This window comes from Onychomys torridus, chromosome 22 (assembly GCF_903995425.1).
Source record: "Onychomys torridus chromosome 22, mOncTor1.1, whole genome shotgun sequence".
Lineage (NCBI taxonomy): Eukaryota > Metazoa > Chordata > Mammalia > Rodentia > Cricetidae > Onychomys > Onychomys torridus.
The window spans coordinates 11,122,513-11,139,160 of NC_050464.1; the positions used below are offsets into that span (position 1 = coordinate 11,122,513).

The 16,648-nt window shown below is 50.5% G+C and overlaps 1 protein-coding gene across 1 annotated transcript in view; it reads right to left on the bottom strand.

Moving 5' to 3' along the window:
- LOC118572611 (kinesin-like protein KIF19) overlaps nt 1-16,648 on the bottom strand; it is a 35,029-nt gene continuing 18,381 nt past the window's right edge. Inside the window, exons 10-16 of the mRNA XM_036172338.1 lie at nt 13,766-13,887; nt 8,787-8,914; nt 6,601-6,709; nt 6,142-6,474; nt 4,459-4,609; nt 2,328-2,435; nt 1-101 (exon numbers count right to left, since the gene is read on the bottom strand). Coding sequence (XP_036028231.1) covers nt 1-101; nt 2,328-2,435; nt 4,459-4,609; nt 6,142-6,474; nt 6,601-6,709; nt 8,787-8,914; nt 13,766-13,887 — 1,052 coding nt within the window. The remainder of the gene's footprint in view (nt 102-2,327; nt 2,436-4,458; nt 4,610-6,141; nt 6,475-6,600; nt 6,710-8,786; nt 8,915-13,765; nt 13,888-16,648) is intronic.

Genomic DNA, 16,648 nt, shown 5'->3' on the forward strand with positions numbered 1-16,648 from the left:
CTACTTAGGACGCCTTGGTCTCTTGGCACTGCCACCCTGGAGCTTGGGAGGATTGTTGGGTGGCAGTGGGCTATGACGCCGGCCTCTGCTGTCTGTAGACCCTGGAGTCAGGGGATAGGAAACTTTAGTTTGTAGCCAGATCAACAAAAGAGAAGCCAACACTCACCAGACATTGAGACTTTAGCCCCATCTGTGGCCACACACAACTCAATACTCACAGGGCCTGGAAAACACACACACACACACACACACACACACACACACACACACACACACACACTCACACACTAGCAGCTGACTTCATTAACACCAGAGTCCTCTTCCAGGTATCATGTGTGACCTCCAAGGCTTTTCCTCCTCAACCTTCAGCTGATGTGGCCTCCCTGCTCCCAGGTCACTCAGGGCCTTCTCTTTGATAACATGCCCAGCAGCTCTGGCCAAAGGTAACAAGGATGGGGGCCTATGTGGACCCTTCCCTATCCTCCACACTCAAAGTTACAAAATACAGGTTCCATCATTCGGCATGCTTGGCTAACCAGTCAGCACCTGGAAGACCTCTTCCTCCAGAGCCCTTTAATCTTTTCTTCTTCCAAAGAGCAGCATGGGGGAGGGTAGGATGCAGCAGCAGGAGAGGAGGTCAGACAGCAGGTAGGACCTCCCACTTGCCCCTATCCCTCACAATCCTGGTAGTCCAATATCCCAGGGATGTTTGACTTCATCCAAGGCTTGGTTGTCAGGTGGTCCAGGGGGTGATAAGATGGTACTAAGAATGCCATTTGAGATGAAGATGACATGAACGTGGACACTAATGTGGCCAACCTCACAGCTGGGGTCCAGTAAAGCATGGGGTGAGTCAGAGTCATTCTTGGTTCAAGTTTAAAAAAAAAAAATTAGGGCCAGGTGGTGGTGGCACAGGCCTTTAATCCCAGCACTCGGGAGGCAGAGGCAGGTGGATCTCTGTGAGTTGGAGGCCAGCCTGGTCTACAGAGTGAGTTCCAGGACAGGCTCCAAAGCTACAGAGAAACCCTGTCTCAAAAAAACCAAAAAAAGAAAAAAATGAGAGGATGTCATTTGGAGAGAAAGAGGGACGAGGCTGTGGCCCTCAGGACTGACACCTAGACTGAGTCTCCTGCAGAATGGGTGCTTCCTGTCCTGGAGGGCCTCAGCTGGGATCTCTCTCAGTTAAGCAAACCAGCACTGTCACCCTAACCCTCAGGAAATGAGGGAGGAGGATTGTGACTTTCAGGCCAGCCAGGACTACGTCATGACTATATACATGGTTGGGGAAGGCGCTATCCTAGATCCTAAATTAGGGCTCTTGTGTGTGTGATGTGTGTGCAGGTGTGTGCGATGTGTCTACAGGACAATAAACATTTGTATAGAGGGCAGAGTACTCTCCCAGATGTCATTCCTTGGGCCCTAGGCTGGCTGGCTAGTGAAATTCAGGGATCTCCCCACCTCTGCCTCCTCAGATTATAAACACACACCCTCATTGGGCTTTTGTTGTATGGATTTCAGTGATCTACTTCTGGTCCTCACACTTGCAAGGCAAACACGTAGAGTTAATTATACCCCCAGCCCCAATGAGAATACTTTTAAAAGAACTTGGAGGATCCACATGCAGTGGGTAGGGAATGGACTCACCTGGGTGCCCATCTGCCCACTAGACACCAAATCCCTGGCTTGAGTCCCCTGGTGCCACCTCCCCAGGATATAGCCCTGAGACACGCCCCCCCCCCATTCTCCTCCTCCTGACCCTCACCCAGCTCATTTCTACCCACTGACTCCACTGAGGAGGGTACCTGTTCTATTAGCATCCTATTTCCAGCTACGTTGTGTCCTACAACCTTGAAGCCCGCCAACCCTACCCCCCTGCATCCGGCCCTCTCCTGCCCACTTGACCCTTGACCCTCAGCTTCCAGCCATTCACTCTGGACCAGACATCTCATTCAAAGTTAAGGGAAATGTATGAGAGGGGGGTGAAGAGCTCCATCAGGGATGCTAGGAAATTTCTGCTGGGACAAGGTCAGCTTCGAAAGCCACCTGGTCCCCACTGTCTCCTCTGAGTTATCAGAACAAGCTGGGCAAGGGAGACAGAGGCCTCAACTTCAAGTCCAGGCTGTCCACTCGCTGCCCAGGTCATCCCCCAACCCTGTCTTCTGAGAGCATTGCTGTCCTCCAAATAGTTCACAAGCCTGGAGAGTGGAAGGCTTTAGTATGGGAGGCTGCTACCCCTCTACCAATTCTCCCACAGATGGGACATGAGTGTCCAAGATGCCAGTGGGGTAGGGATGGGGGGGCACAGGTTTGGAGGTACAGCCACTGACCTCGGATGTCACGTGGCAGGAGGGGAGGCCGGCTTGGGGCTGCGTTGCTCTGCCACATGGCGCTGGGGAAGGTGAAGCTGACCTCCGGCATGTGAAGCGTGTTTTCATCTGAAGGAGACATGAGCATTGGCAAGCGTTATCTGCAGGGACCAGGCCTAGAGATCAGACTACGGAGGGGGAAAGAGATGAGTCTGCTTCCTCGGGACCCCAGCTCCACAGGAGGCTGGGAGAGGATGGGGGTGAGTGGGGGGTGTGGGGAACAGGGAGGGGCAGGAAGAGCAGCAGGAGTGAGGAAGAGGAGGGAGAGAAGAAGAAGAGAGAGATTGGGAGAAATTATTTTCCTGGGTGGTCTGGGTTGGCTTCAAACTCAATCCCTCTGCCTCATTCTTCCAGGAGTTGGCGGTACAGGCATGCATCACCTCACCGGCCACAGCTTGCTGTGGAGACAGGGTCTCAGTATGAAGCCCAGGCTAGCCTGCTACTCATGATCCCTCTGTGTAAGATTCCTGAGGGTTGGATCACAGGATTAGAGTATAACTCTTGAAGGGCCACCTGGGGCTGATGTTTCCTGTCATGTGTGTGCATGTGCGTTTTTGCATGGCCGAGGAGGTCAGAGGTCAACATTGGGCGCCTCCCACCATCTCTCTTCACCCTTTGCTTGCTGTTTGTTTTGAGACCCGGCCTCACTGTGTAGCTCTTACTGGCTTGAAGCTCACGGTGTAGACCAGGCTGGGCTCTGAACTCACAGGGATATGCTGGCCTCTGCCTGGGATTACAGGTGTGCACCACCATGCACAGCCTTCTACTTTGTTTTTTGAGACAGGGTCTCTCACTTAACCCAGAGCTCATTGCTTGGGCTAGGAGCTTTGTGTCTGCACCCAGGATGGAGGCTGCGGATGTGCACTGCAGCGCTGGGCTTTTCCTTGGTTGCTCTAGCTTTTGTGACACTTCATGGACTAATTGTCTCTGTGATCAAAGAAATCCACGTCTATACACAGAACAGCGATGCCTGCAATCCCAGTCCTTGGGAAGCTGAGGCAGGAGGATGGCAGTCTTAAGCCAGTCTGGGCTACACTGAAAAACCTTTATCAAAGCAAATTTTTTTTAAAAAGTTCCTCTGTTTTATTTGAATCAGGGTCTCATATAGCCCAGGCTAGCCTAAAATTCACTATGTAGCCAAGGATGGCCTTGAGTTTCGAAGTCTCCTGCTTCCACTTCCCAAGTTCTGGGATTGCAGGCGTGCACCACCACACCCATCCATGGTGCTGGGAATGGGCTCCACACATGCTAGGCAAACACTCACCAGTTCAAATCCATCCCAACTGGCTTATATCTAGACAGAAGTAAACTCTGCGTCCAGATCTGAAAGGCTGGAGCTAACTTTCCAGGTCACTGCCACATCCACCCGACAATCAATTCATCAAACTAAGAAAAACAAAAGCCAAAAAGCACGGACAGCAGGTGACAGCCACACTGTCCCCTGTCTTTGGCTTGTATGACAAGATACAGAAGCCATTTTCTTTCTTTACCCCATATGTTGTGGAACATTTGTTTAATGATGCAAAGATGTGTTGTATTCTTTGATGGTGCAGTTGTTGAACTCTGTGAAGCTGTGTTACTGCGCCTGTCTAATAAAGAGCTGAATGGCCAATAGCAAGGCGGGAGAAAGGACAGGCGGGGCTGCCAGGCAGAGAATAAATGGGAGGAGAAATCTGGGCTTGATTAAAGAAGAGGGGCTGGGGATTTAGCTCAGTGGTTAGCGCTTGCCTAGCAAGCACAAGGCCCTGGGTTCGGTCCTCAGCTCCAAACAAACAAAAACAAAAATAACAACAAAAGAAGAATGAGGAGCAAGAAAAGGAGGAGAGGAGGATGCCAGGGGCCAGCTATGGAGTACAAAGGAAAGAAAGATATATCGAATAAAAAAAAGTTAAAAAAAAACCCAGAGACAAAACACAGTTAAAGAGAAACTGGATAATTTAAGTTAGAAAAGCTGGCTAGAAACAAGCCAAGCTAAGGCCTGGCATTCATAAGTTAAGAATCAGTCTCTATGCATTTATTTGGGAGCTAGGTGGTGGGCCCCCACAGAGTTTAAAAAACAAAACAAAACAAAAAACCCCAACTACACCCATACCTGTGTGAAAACTGAGGCTGGGTTTCATCTTGGAGGCCACAGGGACAGCAGGGAAAAAGCTCTTCCCTGGTGGCTTTGGTGGCTGGAGGTGTGCTGGGGACAGTTGGCTCTCGGATGGATGTTCCGTACAGGGTTGATGTTTCTCTGTTGTCTGCAGTTTGGAAAAGGTACATGGAAGGAAGCGCAGAGTGTAAGGATGCCGAGGGCATTTTCATTAAACACCTACTGTGTGCCAGAGTAGCAGAACCAGCCCCAAGTAAATGAGCAAAGGATAGATGAGTCTGACTCCTCCCCTTCCCCTTACGGAGGGCTTTCAGGGCTGTGTGACACATAGGTCAGCAGATGCAGTACAGCCCCTCCCTGCTGGGTGGGCATCATCCAATCCAGTAAAGGCCTGAGTGGAACAGGAAAGCAGACACTCCCAAGTAACAGAGCCCTCCTGTCTTCCAAGTGAGACACTGGGTTCTTCCTGCCTTCGTGACTAAGAGCAGAAGTTTGATCCTTCCTTCTCTCTCTCCCTCTCTCTCTCTCTCTCTCTCTCTCTCTCTCTCTCTCTCTCTCTCTCTCTCTCTCTCTCTCTCTCTCCTATTTCTGCTACTTCCCTTCTTTTATATTGAACATATCAGCTGCTTGCTTGCTTTTTGTCTTTCTTAATTTTTTTGGTTTTAGAGTTTTGGACACAGGGTCCCAATATGTTGCCCAGGCTGGCCTTGAACTCACAACCCTCCAGCCTCAGCCTTCTAAATGCTAGGATTAGAAGCCTACATTACAATGCTCAATCCTCACATCACTCTCAAGTCAGTAAATACCCTGAGTCTAGCAGAGGTTAGGGCTTTGATCACCAAAGGCAGGATGTAGGTTGGCCAGATCCTTGGTCACTAACCAATACCAAACACTGGAAGCACAGAAATGGGCGGTAGTGGTAGACCCAGGGATTGACTCTGACATGCCACTAATCAGATTTCTTCTAAAGCAACCAGTGACCCTTTCCTTAAATTAAAATACAAGTACTGGCTGAGGCCATAGGCCGGTGGTAGAGCCCCTGCCTAGAATCCCCCAGTGAGGGGCTGGGGTGTGGCTCAGTGGTGGAGCACCTGCCTAGAATCCCCCAGTGAGGGGCTGGGGTGTGGCTCAGTGGTAGAGCACCTGCCTAGAATCCCCCAGTGAGGGGCTGGGATGTGGCTCAGTGGTAGAGCACCTGCCTAGAATCCCCCAGTGAGGGGCTGGGGTGTGGCTCAGTGGTAGAGCACCTGCCTAGAATCCCCCAGTGAGGGGCTGGGGGTGTGGCTCTGAAGTTGAGTTCTTGTCTAATGTGTACAAGGGCCTGGGTTCTATCCCTAGTACCATGGAAGGAAGGAAAGAAGGAAGGAAGGAAGGAAGGAAGGAGGGAGGGAGGGAGGGAGGGAGGGAGGGAGGGAGGAAGGAAGGGAAGTATTTAATGCTGAATTGGCACATGAAAATTCTCAGGTCACAGGGCTGCATTTCTAGGGTTATAACTGCACAAAACATAAGCGGACACTGTTTTCGGGTCATGCAGTGGGCTCAGGCACTGTGAACGATAAAGGTGTCGTGTAGACATTCTTTCCTTCTACTTCAAGTGCAGGGGTCCCGACCATGTGTGGCAGTGTGAGTGCCCTTCTATCCTCCCAGGCATATCCAGCAACCAGACAGACACCTACGTACTTGTTGCAGGCTCCAGGTGAACGAGGGTGACCTTTTCCTCCCTGCCTTCCTCTCCAAAGAGCGGTCCCTGCTGGGGCTGGCATGGGGCCACCTCCAGTCTGCAGGGCTGGGGTCCCTGGAGTCCAGGCAGCTGCCCTCTTTGTCATATGCTTTGCAGCGACGGCTGGCCGCTATGAGGGCGATGCTCTTGGTGCCCAGGGCCATCTCTTTGAGGGCCTGGACACTCAGAGGGGAGCTGCTCATCTCTCCTGCTGGCTGTGGGGTTCTCAGCTCCAAGCCAGCTGTGGGCTGCAGTCTGGAGACCAGGCTCTTTGCTCCTAGAGCATTAGGCTTCTGTGAAAGAAAAGCACAGGCCACCCTCAGTCACTGTAGTCATAGCCTGGGACCCCAGAGGCAGTCCCTCCCCATGCAGTCTAACTGGGAAGGGGCCTCCCTCTAGCTAGCACCCCACATACCAACCTCAAGCATGGGGGGTGTCAGCAGGATGCGGAGGGCTGGAGGAGGAAGAAGAGAGTCCTGCTTTCCAAGCCTCCACAATGGAGTGTTCTTTGAAGACCTGTTCCCGTCACTGCGGATGAAATAGGAGACACTCTGGAGCCCCTGTGTCCTTTGTCACAGCCTGGGCAGCTACGATCCAGCCTCAGCTGCTGCTCTAGCCCAGAGCACTATGGTCCATGCATCAGGCAAGATGCTGGCCTCAGCTAAGCTGCTGTGGCTGGGACCATGCTGACTCAGCCATGCTGGTCACCTACTGTGAGTATCCAGGGGGAAGCACAGGTTTGTAGTGGGTCATGTGCTGTCCTCAAGGGTAGTGATGCAGAGCTGTGATGTTCAGTCTTGGTTTGTCAAGTTTATAGGATATAGACTCACCATGCAGATGAATCTCTAGGGATGTCTGAGAAGGGTTATCTAGGTAGGAAGAACCACCCTAAATCTGAGTGGGCCGGGGTACGGACTAAATAAAGAGAGAAAGTGAGCTGAGCGTCAGCGTTCATCTCTCTGCTTCCTGACTGTGGAAGTCATGTCTTCTCCACCATAATGGAGTGTACCCTCAAACTGGCTTGGCAAGAGCACCTGCCTAGAATCCCCCAGTGAGGGGCTGGGGTGTGGCTCAGTGGTAGAACACCTGCCTAGAATCCCCCAGTGAGGGGCTGGGGTGTGGCTCAGTGGTAGAACACCTGCCTAGAATCCCCCAGTGAGGGGCTAGGGTGTGGCTCAGTGGTGGAGCACCTGCCTAGAATCCCCCAGTGAGGGGCTGGGGTGTGGCTCAGTGGTAGAGCACCTGCCTAGAATCCCCCAGTGAGGGACTAGGATCATGGATCAGTGGTAGAGCACTTGTCTAGAGTCTCCAGTGAAATGCTAGGGCCTGGCTAGATTCAGTTCCTGGTTACTGCAAGTGGGAAAAGGCTGGGGCTGTTGGTCACATGGTACAGTGCTTGCCTTGAATGCACAAAGGCCTGGGCTCCATCTGCAGATACTGGGTATGCCTATAATCCTAGCACTGGGGAGGTGGAGGCAGGAGGATTACAAGTTCAAGATTATCCTCAGCCACATAGTGAGCTTAAGGTCAGCCTGAAGGCTACATAAGACCCTGTCTCAGAAAAAAAAATCAGTAAAGAAAACAAAATTTAAAAAAGATATTGAAATCACCTCTGTGCTCCCCCCCCCCTTTCCTGCCTCATTATGTAAGGACAGCGAGAAGGCAGCCATCTTCCAGCCAGGAAGAGGCCCTCGCCAGGCTCCCTCACACCTCGGGCAGGCTAAGCTTGCCAGCTTCCATAACTGTGAGACAAATCATGTTGCCCAGATATGGTGTTTTGTTAAGGCAGTCTGAGCACCAAGACAGTCACATAGACTGGTCAGATGCGAACTCTTCCACTAGCAGATGGCACCTAGGGGCATCTAACTTACTGGTGTGGGTTTTCATCCTGGGAAGTGCTGCAGAAAAAGAGAACAGAGGAGGACAGGGAGGAAGGCCTTGGGGGCAGGGCTAAGTGGCACCGAACACATTCAGGACAGAAACACCCAGGAATCGAAAAGGCCATTTCCAGCCTCAGACTCTTCAAATACCTCAGCTCACCACTGTTCCCTGTAGCCAGTACCTCCTGTAGTGAGTTTACTATTTTTTAAGTGTGTGCATGTATGTATGGGTGCATATGTCTGTGCAGATGCATGAGGAGAAGGGCTATACACACGTGTGTTCTCTGGCGCGTGAAGAACAGAGGACATTATCAACTGGCATTCTCTAGCCACTGTTCATCTTGCTTTTGTGAAATGGAGCCTGGAACTCGCCAAGCAGGTGAGGCTGGCTGGGCCAGTGAACCCCAAGGTGGCTGCCTGTCTCCACCTCCTCAACACAGAAATGGTACTATATGTGTGCCATCCTGCCCGGTTATTTTATATAGATTCTAGGGATTGAATTCAGGTCACTGGGCTTGCAATGCAAACCCTTTCCCCACTGAGCTATCTCCTCAGCACCTCGTTTATTTAAGAAGAGCACAGGAGGAGGATATGAGAAGGGCCTCTGGAGGACGGGACATGGGTTCTGAGGTGAGCTTGGCTGTGTCAGCAGATCCCCTGAGAACCACAGCCTTAGCCCCACTCAGGACCTGGTACCTTCACTCATGCCCAGGCTCTGTGCCCACCTGTCTCTCTCCAGGAGCATCTGGGGCAGCTCAAATGTTGCTCCCCATGGGAGGTCCCGCCTGTCACCTGGAGGCTCTCCACTGGTCTCTTCAGGTGGTGGGGGTGATACGTTCATAATGGGACCATCCTGGAAGCAGAGGAGAAGAGTCAGGACATCAGGGGCATAGGAGGATGTCATCAAACTGAAAGTGTCATCCCTCTGGCAGACCATGGGAAAGCTGGTGTACTCCCTCCATCAGGGCTCAAAGGAAGCCATAAGCCAGGGCACCAGCCAGGGCTCCTTAACCTGTGTCCATCATGGGCACAGGGGAAGCTCCATCCTCACTCACAGGAGGTTCCTAGGACAGTCCCTCTGCAGACCACAGTGTGGCAGTGTCCTGGGGACTAGGGAGGGGAGAGGAGCTAGTGTTGAGTAAGTGGGGAATTTTGGTTTGGGAAAAAGAGAAGGTTCTAGAAGATGGAAATGGTTTCACAGTGGCTTCACAGGTGTGGATTTGTTTAATGCCATGGAAGTCATGGTGACACGCACCTTTAATCCCAGCACTCGGGAGGCAGAGCCAGGGGCATCTCTGTGAGTTCAAGGCCAGCCTGGTCTACACAGTGAGTTCCAGGCAAAGCCAGGGCTACATACATAGTGAGACCTTGTCTCAAACAGACAAAAATAAATAAAATACACACAGTTAGAATGGTTGTAGAACACTTGCCTAGAATATGCAAGGTCCCGAGTTCACCCCTCAGCACCGCCCCTGTCTTAGGATTTCTATGGCTCTGATGAAACACCATGACCAAAAAGCAAGTTCGGGAGGAAAGGGTTTATCTGTCTTACACTTCAGCATCACTGTTCATCACTGAAGGAAGTCAGGACAGGAACTCAAACAGGGCAGGAACCTGGAGGCAGGAGCTGATGCAGAGGCCACGGAGGGTGATGCTTACTGGCTTGCTTCCCATGGCTTGCTCAGAGAGCCCATGGTGGGATGGTACCACCCACCATGGCCTGGGCCCTCCCCCATTGATCATTAAAAGAAAAAAGATGCCTCACAGCTGGATCTCGTCGATGTATTTCCTCAGCTGAGGCTCCTTCCTCTCTGATGACTCCAGCTTGTGTCCACTGAGATGGCTCAGTGGATAAAGCTTTTGCCGTGCAGGCATGAGGACCTGAGGATGGCCTGCATAAAGGCCAGGTCAACATGATACCCCATCTATAACCCCAGGGTTCAGGAGGCAGAGACAGGAGATGCCCAGAGCACACCGGCTACCTACACGACTTCTATTGTCAAGCTGTAGGTTCAGGCGAGAGGTTGTCCCAATAAATAAGGTATAGAACACTCAAGAAAGACACACTATGTCAACCTGTGGCCTTCACATGTGAATGCACACACCTGTGCCTGTGCACCTGTACATACATGTGGTGCCCACTCACATGGGAACACACAAACACACATGCATGCATATCACACACATGTACACATGAAAAAAGAGGAGGGAAAAGAAAAAAAGTGCCAGGCAGGGTGGCTCACACTTGTAATCCCAGCTCGGGGGTGTGGGTTGGGGTGGAAACAGGTGGGATGCCTGGGGCTCATTGAGAGACTATCTCCAAAAAAACAATACAGCAGTCAGCACCCGAGGAACCATGTCCATGAGGCTGTCCTCTGACATTCACACCCCTTATGCACTTGCACACATATGCTCATGTGCAGAAACAAATACACACACACACACACACACGCATGCATGTACATGCACACATATTATACACACCAAAAAAGGAAGAACTTGTAGTGATATTGTGTCCCCCAATATATTGTACACCTTAGTAAACTTATCTGGGGTCAGAGAACAGAACATCTGCTAGACAGACATAGACAGACATAGGTAGCACACACGCCTTTAATCCTAGAATTCTAGACGCAGAGATCCATCTGGATCTCTGTGAGTTCAAAGCCACTCTGGAAACAGCTAGGCATGGTTGACACACGCCCTTAATCCCAGGAAGTGATGGCAGGAAGCAGAAAGGTATATAAGGCATGAGGACCAGCAACAAGAGCCCTTTTAAGCTTTAAGGCTGTTAGCAGCAGGTCAGCTGAGATCCATTTGGGTGAGGACTCACTCAGAAGCTTTCTATCTTTCAGCGTTCACCACAATACCTGGCTCCAGGTTTGTTTTTATTAATAAGACCATTTGAAATTCGTGTTACAAGAACTCTGCAGGTGCAGCAGGTGGCTTAGTAAGGCTTGTCCATGAGCCTTGAGAAATCCAGGAGGTATGGCCCGACATCTCCAGATACACCCGCCACTAGCAAAGGTCAAAACATGATGACACCAGAGAGTAGGGCTAAAGGCTCACTGTGGTATGTATGCCAAATTGTCTCCCCACACTGGTCCACTTAGCCACGCTGCTGAGAACACCAGAGGCTGCTTCTGCACCCTGAGCATCTGCTTGAAGAAGTTGATGCTAGAGATGCCCAGATGTGGGTGAGGGGATGCCCTGTGCTGTGAGAAGACACTGCATGCTGAGAACCAGAGCCCAGTGTGCTGAGCAAAGAATTTCATAGAAGCCAAATGCTTGTGTGGTTTCTCTGTGCCAAAGATGGTCCTTTCAAAAGAACAGTAGGGCTGGGGGCAGGGCTCAGGGATAGAGTCACCCACAGGGCTCTGAGTGGCATCCCCAGCATCCTGAGTGTCTCACACACTCACACTTATGGAGAAAGAGTGGCAAATACCACCTGCCTCAACCTGGAAGTCCTGGCTAATAAGACACACTCTGTGCCTCAGGCTGCGTCCTCTCTGCCCATGTGTGTGAACCTTACAAACAGCTCATCAAGCTGATCATCAGGAGATGCCAGTCCAGCCCCAAGTAAGGGACATTCTGCAGAGCAGCCCAGCAGCACCCTCAAGTGTCAGGCATGGGAGGCAGGGAAGCTAAGGACTCTGCCAGATCGAGAAGATAAAGGAGACACAATGTCTCAAGGAAACACAGATCCCATGCTGGACTGCAGACTGGAAAAAGTCATGGCACAAAACTCAGATGTGTGGCCTGGGAGGTGGGGGCAGCATAGCTGGAGAGATGGTTCGTGGGTTAAAAGCACTTGCTGCTCTTACAGAGGACCAAGTCTTGTTCCCAGGATCCATGTCTGGCAGTTCACAATAGCCCATAACTCTAATGTCAGGGATACACACACACTAATCTAAACAACAAAAACCACAGGGGATTAGATCCATGACAAAGTGTCTGTCTAAATCCCCCAATGAAGGGCTGGAGGCATGGTTCAGTGGTAGAGCACCTGCCTAGAGTCCCCCAGTGAGGGGCTGAGTGTGTGGCTCAGTGGTAGAGCACCTGCCTAGAATCCCCCAGTGAGGGGCTGGGGTGTGGCTCAGTGGTAGAGCCCCTGCCTAGAATCCCCCAGTGAGGGGCTGGAGTGTGGCTCAGTGGTAGAGTGCTTGCCTAGCTTTCACAGGCCTTGGGTTCCATCTCCAGCATCAGAAAGAACAAGCACCACAAATGGTCCCTGAGTTCAGAACCAGTGGAGAGGGATGAAAACCAGCAGAGCGTCAGATGTTTTGGGCAGTTATGCTGCCTGGTGTGGTCCTACCAAGGCCATATTTGTTTTACCTGTTGGTGCAAACCCACAGAATTAGGAATCAAGAGTGAAATGAAATGTCAACTATGCCCTGAGGGGACAATGATGGACTGATAGCAACTACCAGACCCTCTCTGGAGAGAGATTTCATGACGGGGGAGTTGCTGACTGGGGTGGGGTCGAGGGGAACTCTAACAGGACATGAACCCAGAACTGCTAAACATTAGAGCCAGGTACAGTGGTCACACCTGTGGTCCTAACACTTGGGGCTGAGGCCAGAGGACTGCAAGTTTCTGGCCAGCCTGTGTTGTGTAACTAGACCCTGTCTCAATCAATTCTCCCCAACATACTCTCACAAGTCAGGTGGTAGCTCTTGCCTTTAATCCCAGCATTCAGGAGGCAGAGGCAGATGGATCTCAGTGAGTTCGAGGCCAGCCTGGTTTACAGAGTGAGTTCCAGAACAGCCAGGGCTACACAGAGAAACCCAATCTCAAAAAACCAAGAGAAGAGAGAGAGAGAGAGAGAGAGAGAGAGAGAGAGAATGAATTTGAACCCACTCCTCCCAAGAGGAGCCTGCAAGAACCCAGAGGAGGGGCAGAACATTCACGTCACCTCTCTGAGTTCCCCAGAGGATGCATCCCAGAGTCACTGGGACAGGAAGGCGAGGCTCAGGATTCCCTCCCACCAGCTTGACCCACTTCAGATTCTTCAGGAACAGCCAAGGACTAGAGGCATGACCAGAGAAAGAACACTGTGGCCTGACCCCAGGGAACAGCACCCAGAGCCACCTAGTCCTCCAGGAGACCCTGTTCTACTGCTCACCAGACAGGCTGTGCTAGTTAGACCTGCTGACCTCCCCTGTGGACATGTGTGCACTATGAATTTGTATGTGTATATACATGTTTGTATGTGTGTGCACATGTGGGGGAACAGTGCATCATGTAGAAGGCAGAGGTAGACTGTGGGTGTTCTCCTCAATCATCCTCCTTTTTTTTTCTTCTTGTGACAGGGTCTCTTGCTGTACCTGGGGCTCATCGACTCAGCAGGAATGTCTGCACACTGAGCTCCAGGGAACCACCTAATTCTGTCTCCCCAGCACCGGGGTGACAGGCTTTTCTTAGTGTGTCCAGGGCCTTAGGTCCTTATCTTTGCACAGTAGGCACTGACTGAGCCGTCTCTCTAGCTCATCCTCTGGTGCTGGTCCCCGTCCCTACCCAGCCTGTGGCTCAGCACATGCTCCACCTGGAACTGACCCTGGGCACCTGGTACATGGATGACTTTTGGTTAACTTCCCCATTTCCTTGGTGTCCAGCACAGCACAGCAGAGGTTGGCCTAGTGCAAAGAATCATGGGATGTCGTTGATGGAGGCCTTAGTCAGAGATGGGGGAAGTGAGACTCACTTGGATAGAGCTGGACATCACTGAGAGCTGCAGCAGCAGGCGGTCCAATGTGCCCTCGCCCAGTTCCCTGAGGTACAGTCGGTACTGCTGCTCCAGAGGTTCCGGGGCTGAAAGGCCACTGTCTGAGGAATCAAAGAGAGCGGCCATCAGAATGTGGTACAATACCCCAGCTCAGGCTAGGTGAAAACCACTATCACGTGCCCAAAAGGGCAACACCCTTCCTGGAATGTTTGAAGGGAAGGAGCTTCTGGGACGGAGTTTTTCTTCTCCAGTATACTGTCTTTTATTTTTATTTTTTAAAGTATTTATTTGTTTTTATTTCATTTGCATTGGTGTTTTGTCTGCAAGTATGTCTGAGGCATCTGATCCCCTGGAACTGAAGTTACAGACAGTTGTGAGCTGGGAGTTGAACCTAGGTCCTTTGGAAGAGCAGTTGGAGCTCTTAACCACTGAGCTGTCTCTCCAGCCCCTATACTGTCTTTTATATTCCCATCTGTTTTAATTTATTTTTTTGAGATAGAATTTCATGTTGCCCAGGCCGGCCTTGCACTCACTAAGTAGCTGTGGATAACCTTGAACCTCTGATCATCCTGCCTGTACCTGCCAAGTGCTGGATTACAGGTGTCAGCCACCATACTTGGTTTATACAGCGCTGGGAACGGGACCCAGAGCCTCATGAATGCTAGGCAAGCATTCCACCAACTAGGCGCCATCCCCAGCTAGACTTGAATTTTTTTGATGATTTTTGTGTGTGTGGTAATGAAGATGGAGTCCAGGGTCTTTGGTGGGTCATGGGGTAGCTGGGTCTCACTGTGTAGCCTGGGCTGGCTCAGAACTCACTATGTAGACCAGGGTAGCCTTGAATTTACAGAGATTTATGGGCCTCTGCCTCCTGAGTGCTGGGATTAAAAGTGTACACCATTACACTTGGTAAATCCTGTGTGTCAAACATGCTAAGCAAACACTCTACCATTGAGCTACACCACAGTTGAACTTTAAAATTATTTTTCTGTCTAGGCAGTGGTGGCACACACCTTTAACCCCAGCACTTGGGAGGCAGAGGCAAGCAAATCTCTGAGTTTGAGGACAGCCTGGTCTATGGAGTGAGTTCCAGGACAGCCAGGGCTCCACAGAGAAACCCTGTCTTGAAAACAAACAAACAAATAAACAAATAAGCAAATCTTTTTCTGTTGTGCTGACATGTTGTTCCTTTCAATCATAAAATAACAGTATTGGGCTGGACATGTAGTTCAGTGGTAGTGTGCTTGCCTGGCATCTCCAGAATTGCCAAAACAGGAAAGGGGAGGAAAGAGAGAGAAAAGACTGATAATGGTCCCAAAGTATAAATAAAAGTTTAGCTGAAAGTTAAAGGCCGGCTCCTGGTACATATTCCCCAAAGAACTAAAAGAAGTGTAATGCAGAAAATTGAACATGGCAGGGTGGTGGTGGCACTCCAGAGGGAGAGGCAAGTGGATGGATCTCTGAGTTCAAGGCCAGCCTGGTCTACAGAGTGAGTTCTAGGGAAGCCAGGGCTACACAGAGAAGCCCTGTCTCTATAAATCAAAAAAGGAAGGAAGGAAGGAAGGAAGGAAGGAAGGAAGGAAGGAAGGAAGGAAGGAAGGAAGGAAGGGGAAGGGAAGGGAAAAAGGAAAAAGGAAAAAGGAAAAAGGAAAAGGAAAAGGAAAAGGAAAAAGGAAAAGGAAAAGGAAAAGGAAAAGGAAAGGAAAGGAAAGGAAAGAGGAAAGAAAAGATAAGAAAACTGAACACGAATGTTCTAATAGCCATAGATGGGGACACCACCAACAGATGAGCTTCTAGACACGGGCTGTCCATGTAGTAGAATATGACTCAGCCACAAAAATAACGACATTATGGTGTCTACTACAACATGAATGAGTCTAAGAAATGCTGTGCTAAGTGAAAGACACCAGACACTGAAGATCATACAGTGTATGACTGAATTCACAGGAAATATCCCCAATAGGTAAAACCACAGAGCCAGGAAAATGATCAGGGTCCCTGCTCTTGAGAGAGGTCTGTGGCAGGAGGATTATGTATTAATGGACGGCCTGAGTTACACAATGAGATCCAGTCTTGGAGAGAAGGAAAGGGCTGGAGAGATGGTTGTGTGGGGAATGTGTTTGCTGCTCAAGCATGAGGACCTGAGTTGGGTTCATAGTATCCACATAAAAGAGTATGACCTGGCGGTGTGTGACTTTAACTCCAGCAATGGGCAGACAGAGACAGGAAGACCCCTGGGGCTTGTTGGCCAGCTAAGCTCGCCTACTTAATGAGCTCCAGGTTCAGTATGAGACTCTGACTCAAAAAACTAAGGTGGTATGTGGTACAAGAAGATACCTGGATGTTGGCCTCTGATCTCCACACATGCACCCATATGTACATGTGCACACATACACACACACACACACACACACACACACACACACACACTGCAAAATAAATCAAATATTTTTAAAAAAAATGAAGACAAGGCTGAGCATTCTTTAATCCTGGCACTCAGGAGAAAAATCAGGCAGTTCTCTGTGACTTTCAAGCCACTCTGGTCTACATAGCAAGCTCCAGGCCAGCTAGAGCTACATGTGAGACTCTATCTCAAAATAAACAAACAAAAAAGCTGGGGCTGGACACTAGGGTAGCTAAGAAGGCAGGAGAATTATGAGTTTGAAGACAGACCAAGTTAAGTAATGTAACCCTGGGGAAGAAGGGAAGAAGAGATGGAGGAAAAAGAAAGGAGTGAGGAGCATGGGAGGGATGGAGCAGGTACAGGGAGCCAGCCACAGCAAGCAGGATGGTGGCAGGATAGTGTCTGTGCTACACTCTTGGGGACTGTCCTGTGTTTTCAGACAAAGCGTTTGTTTATCT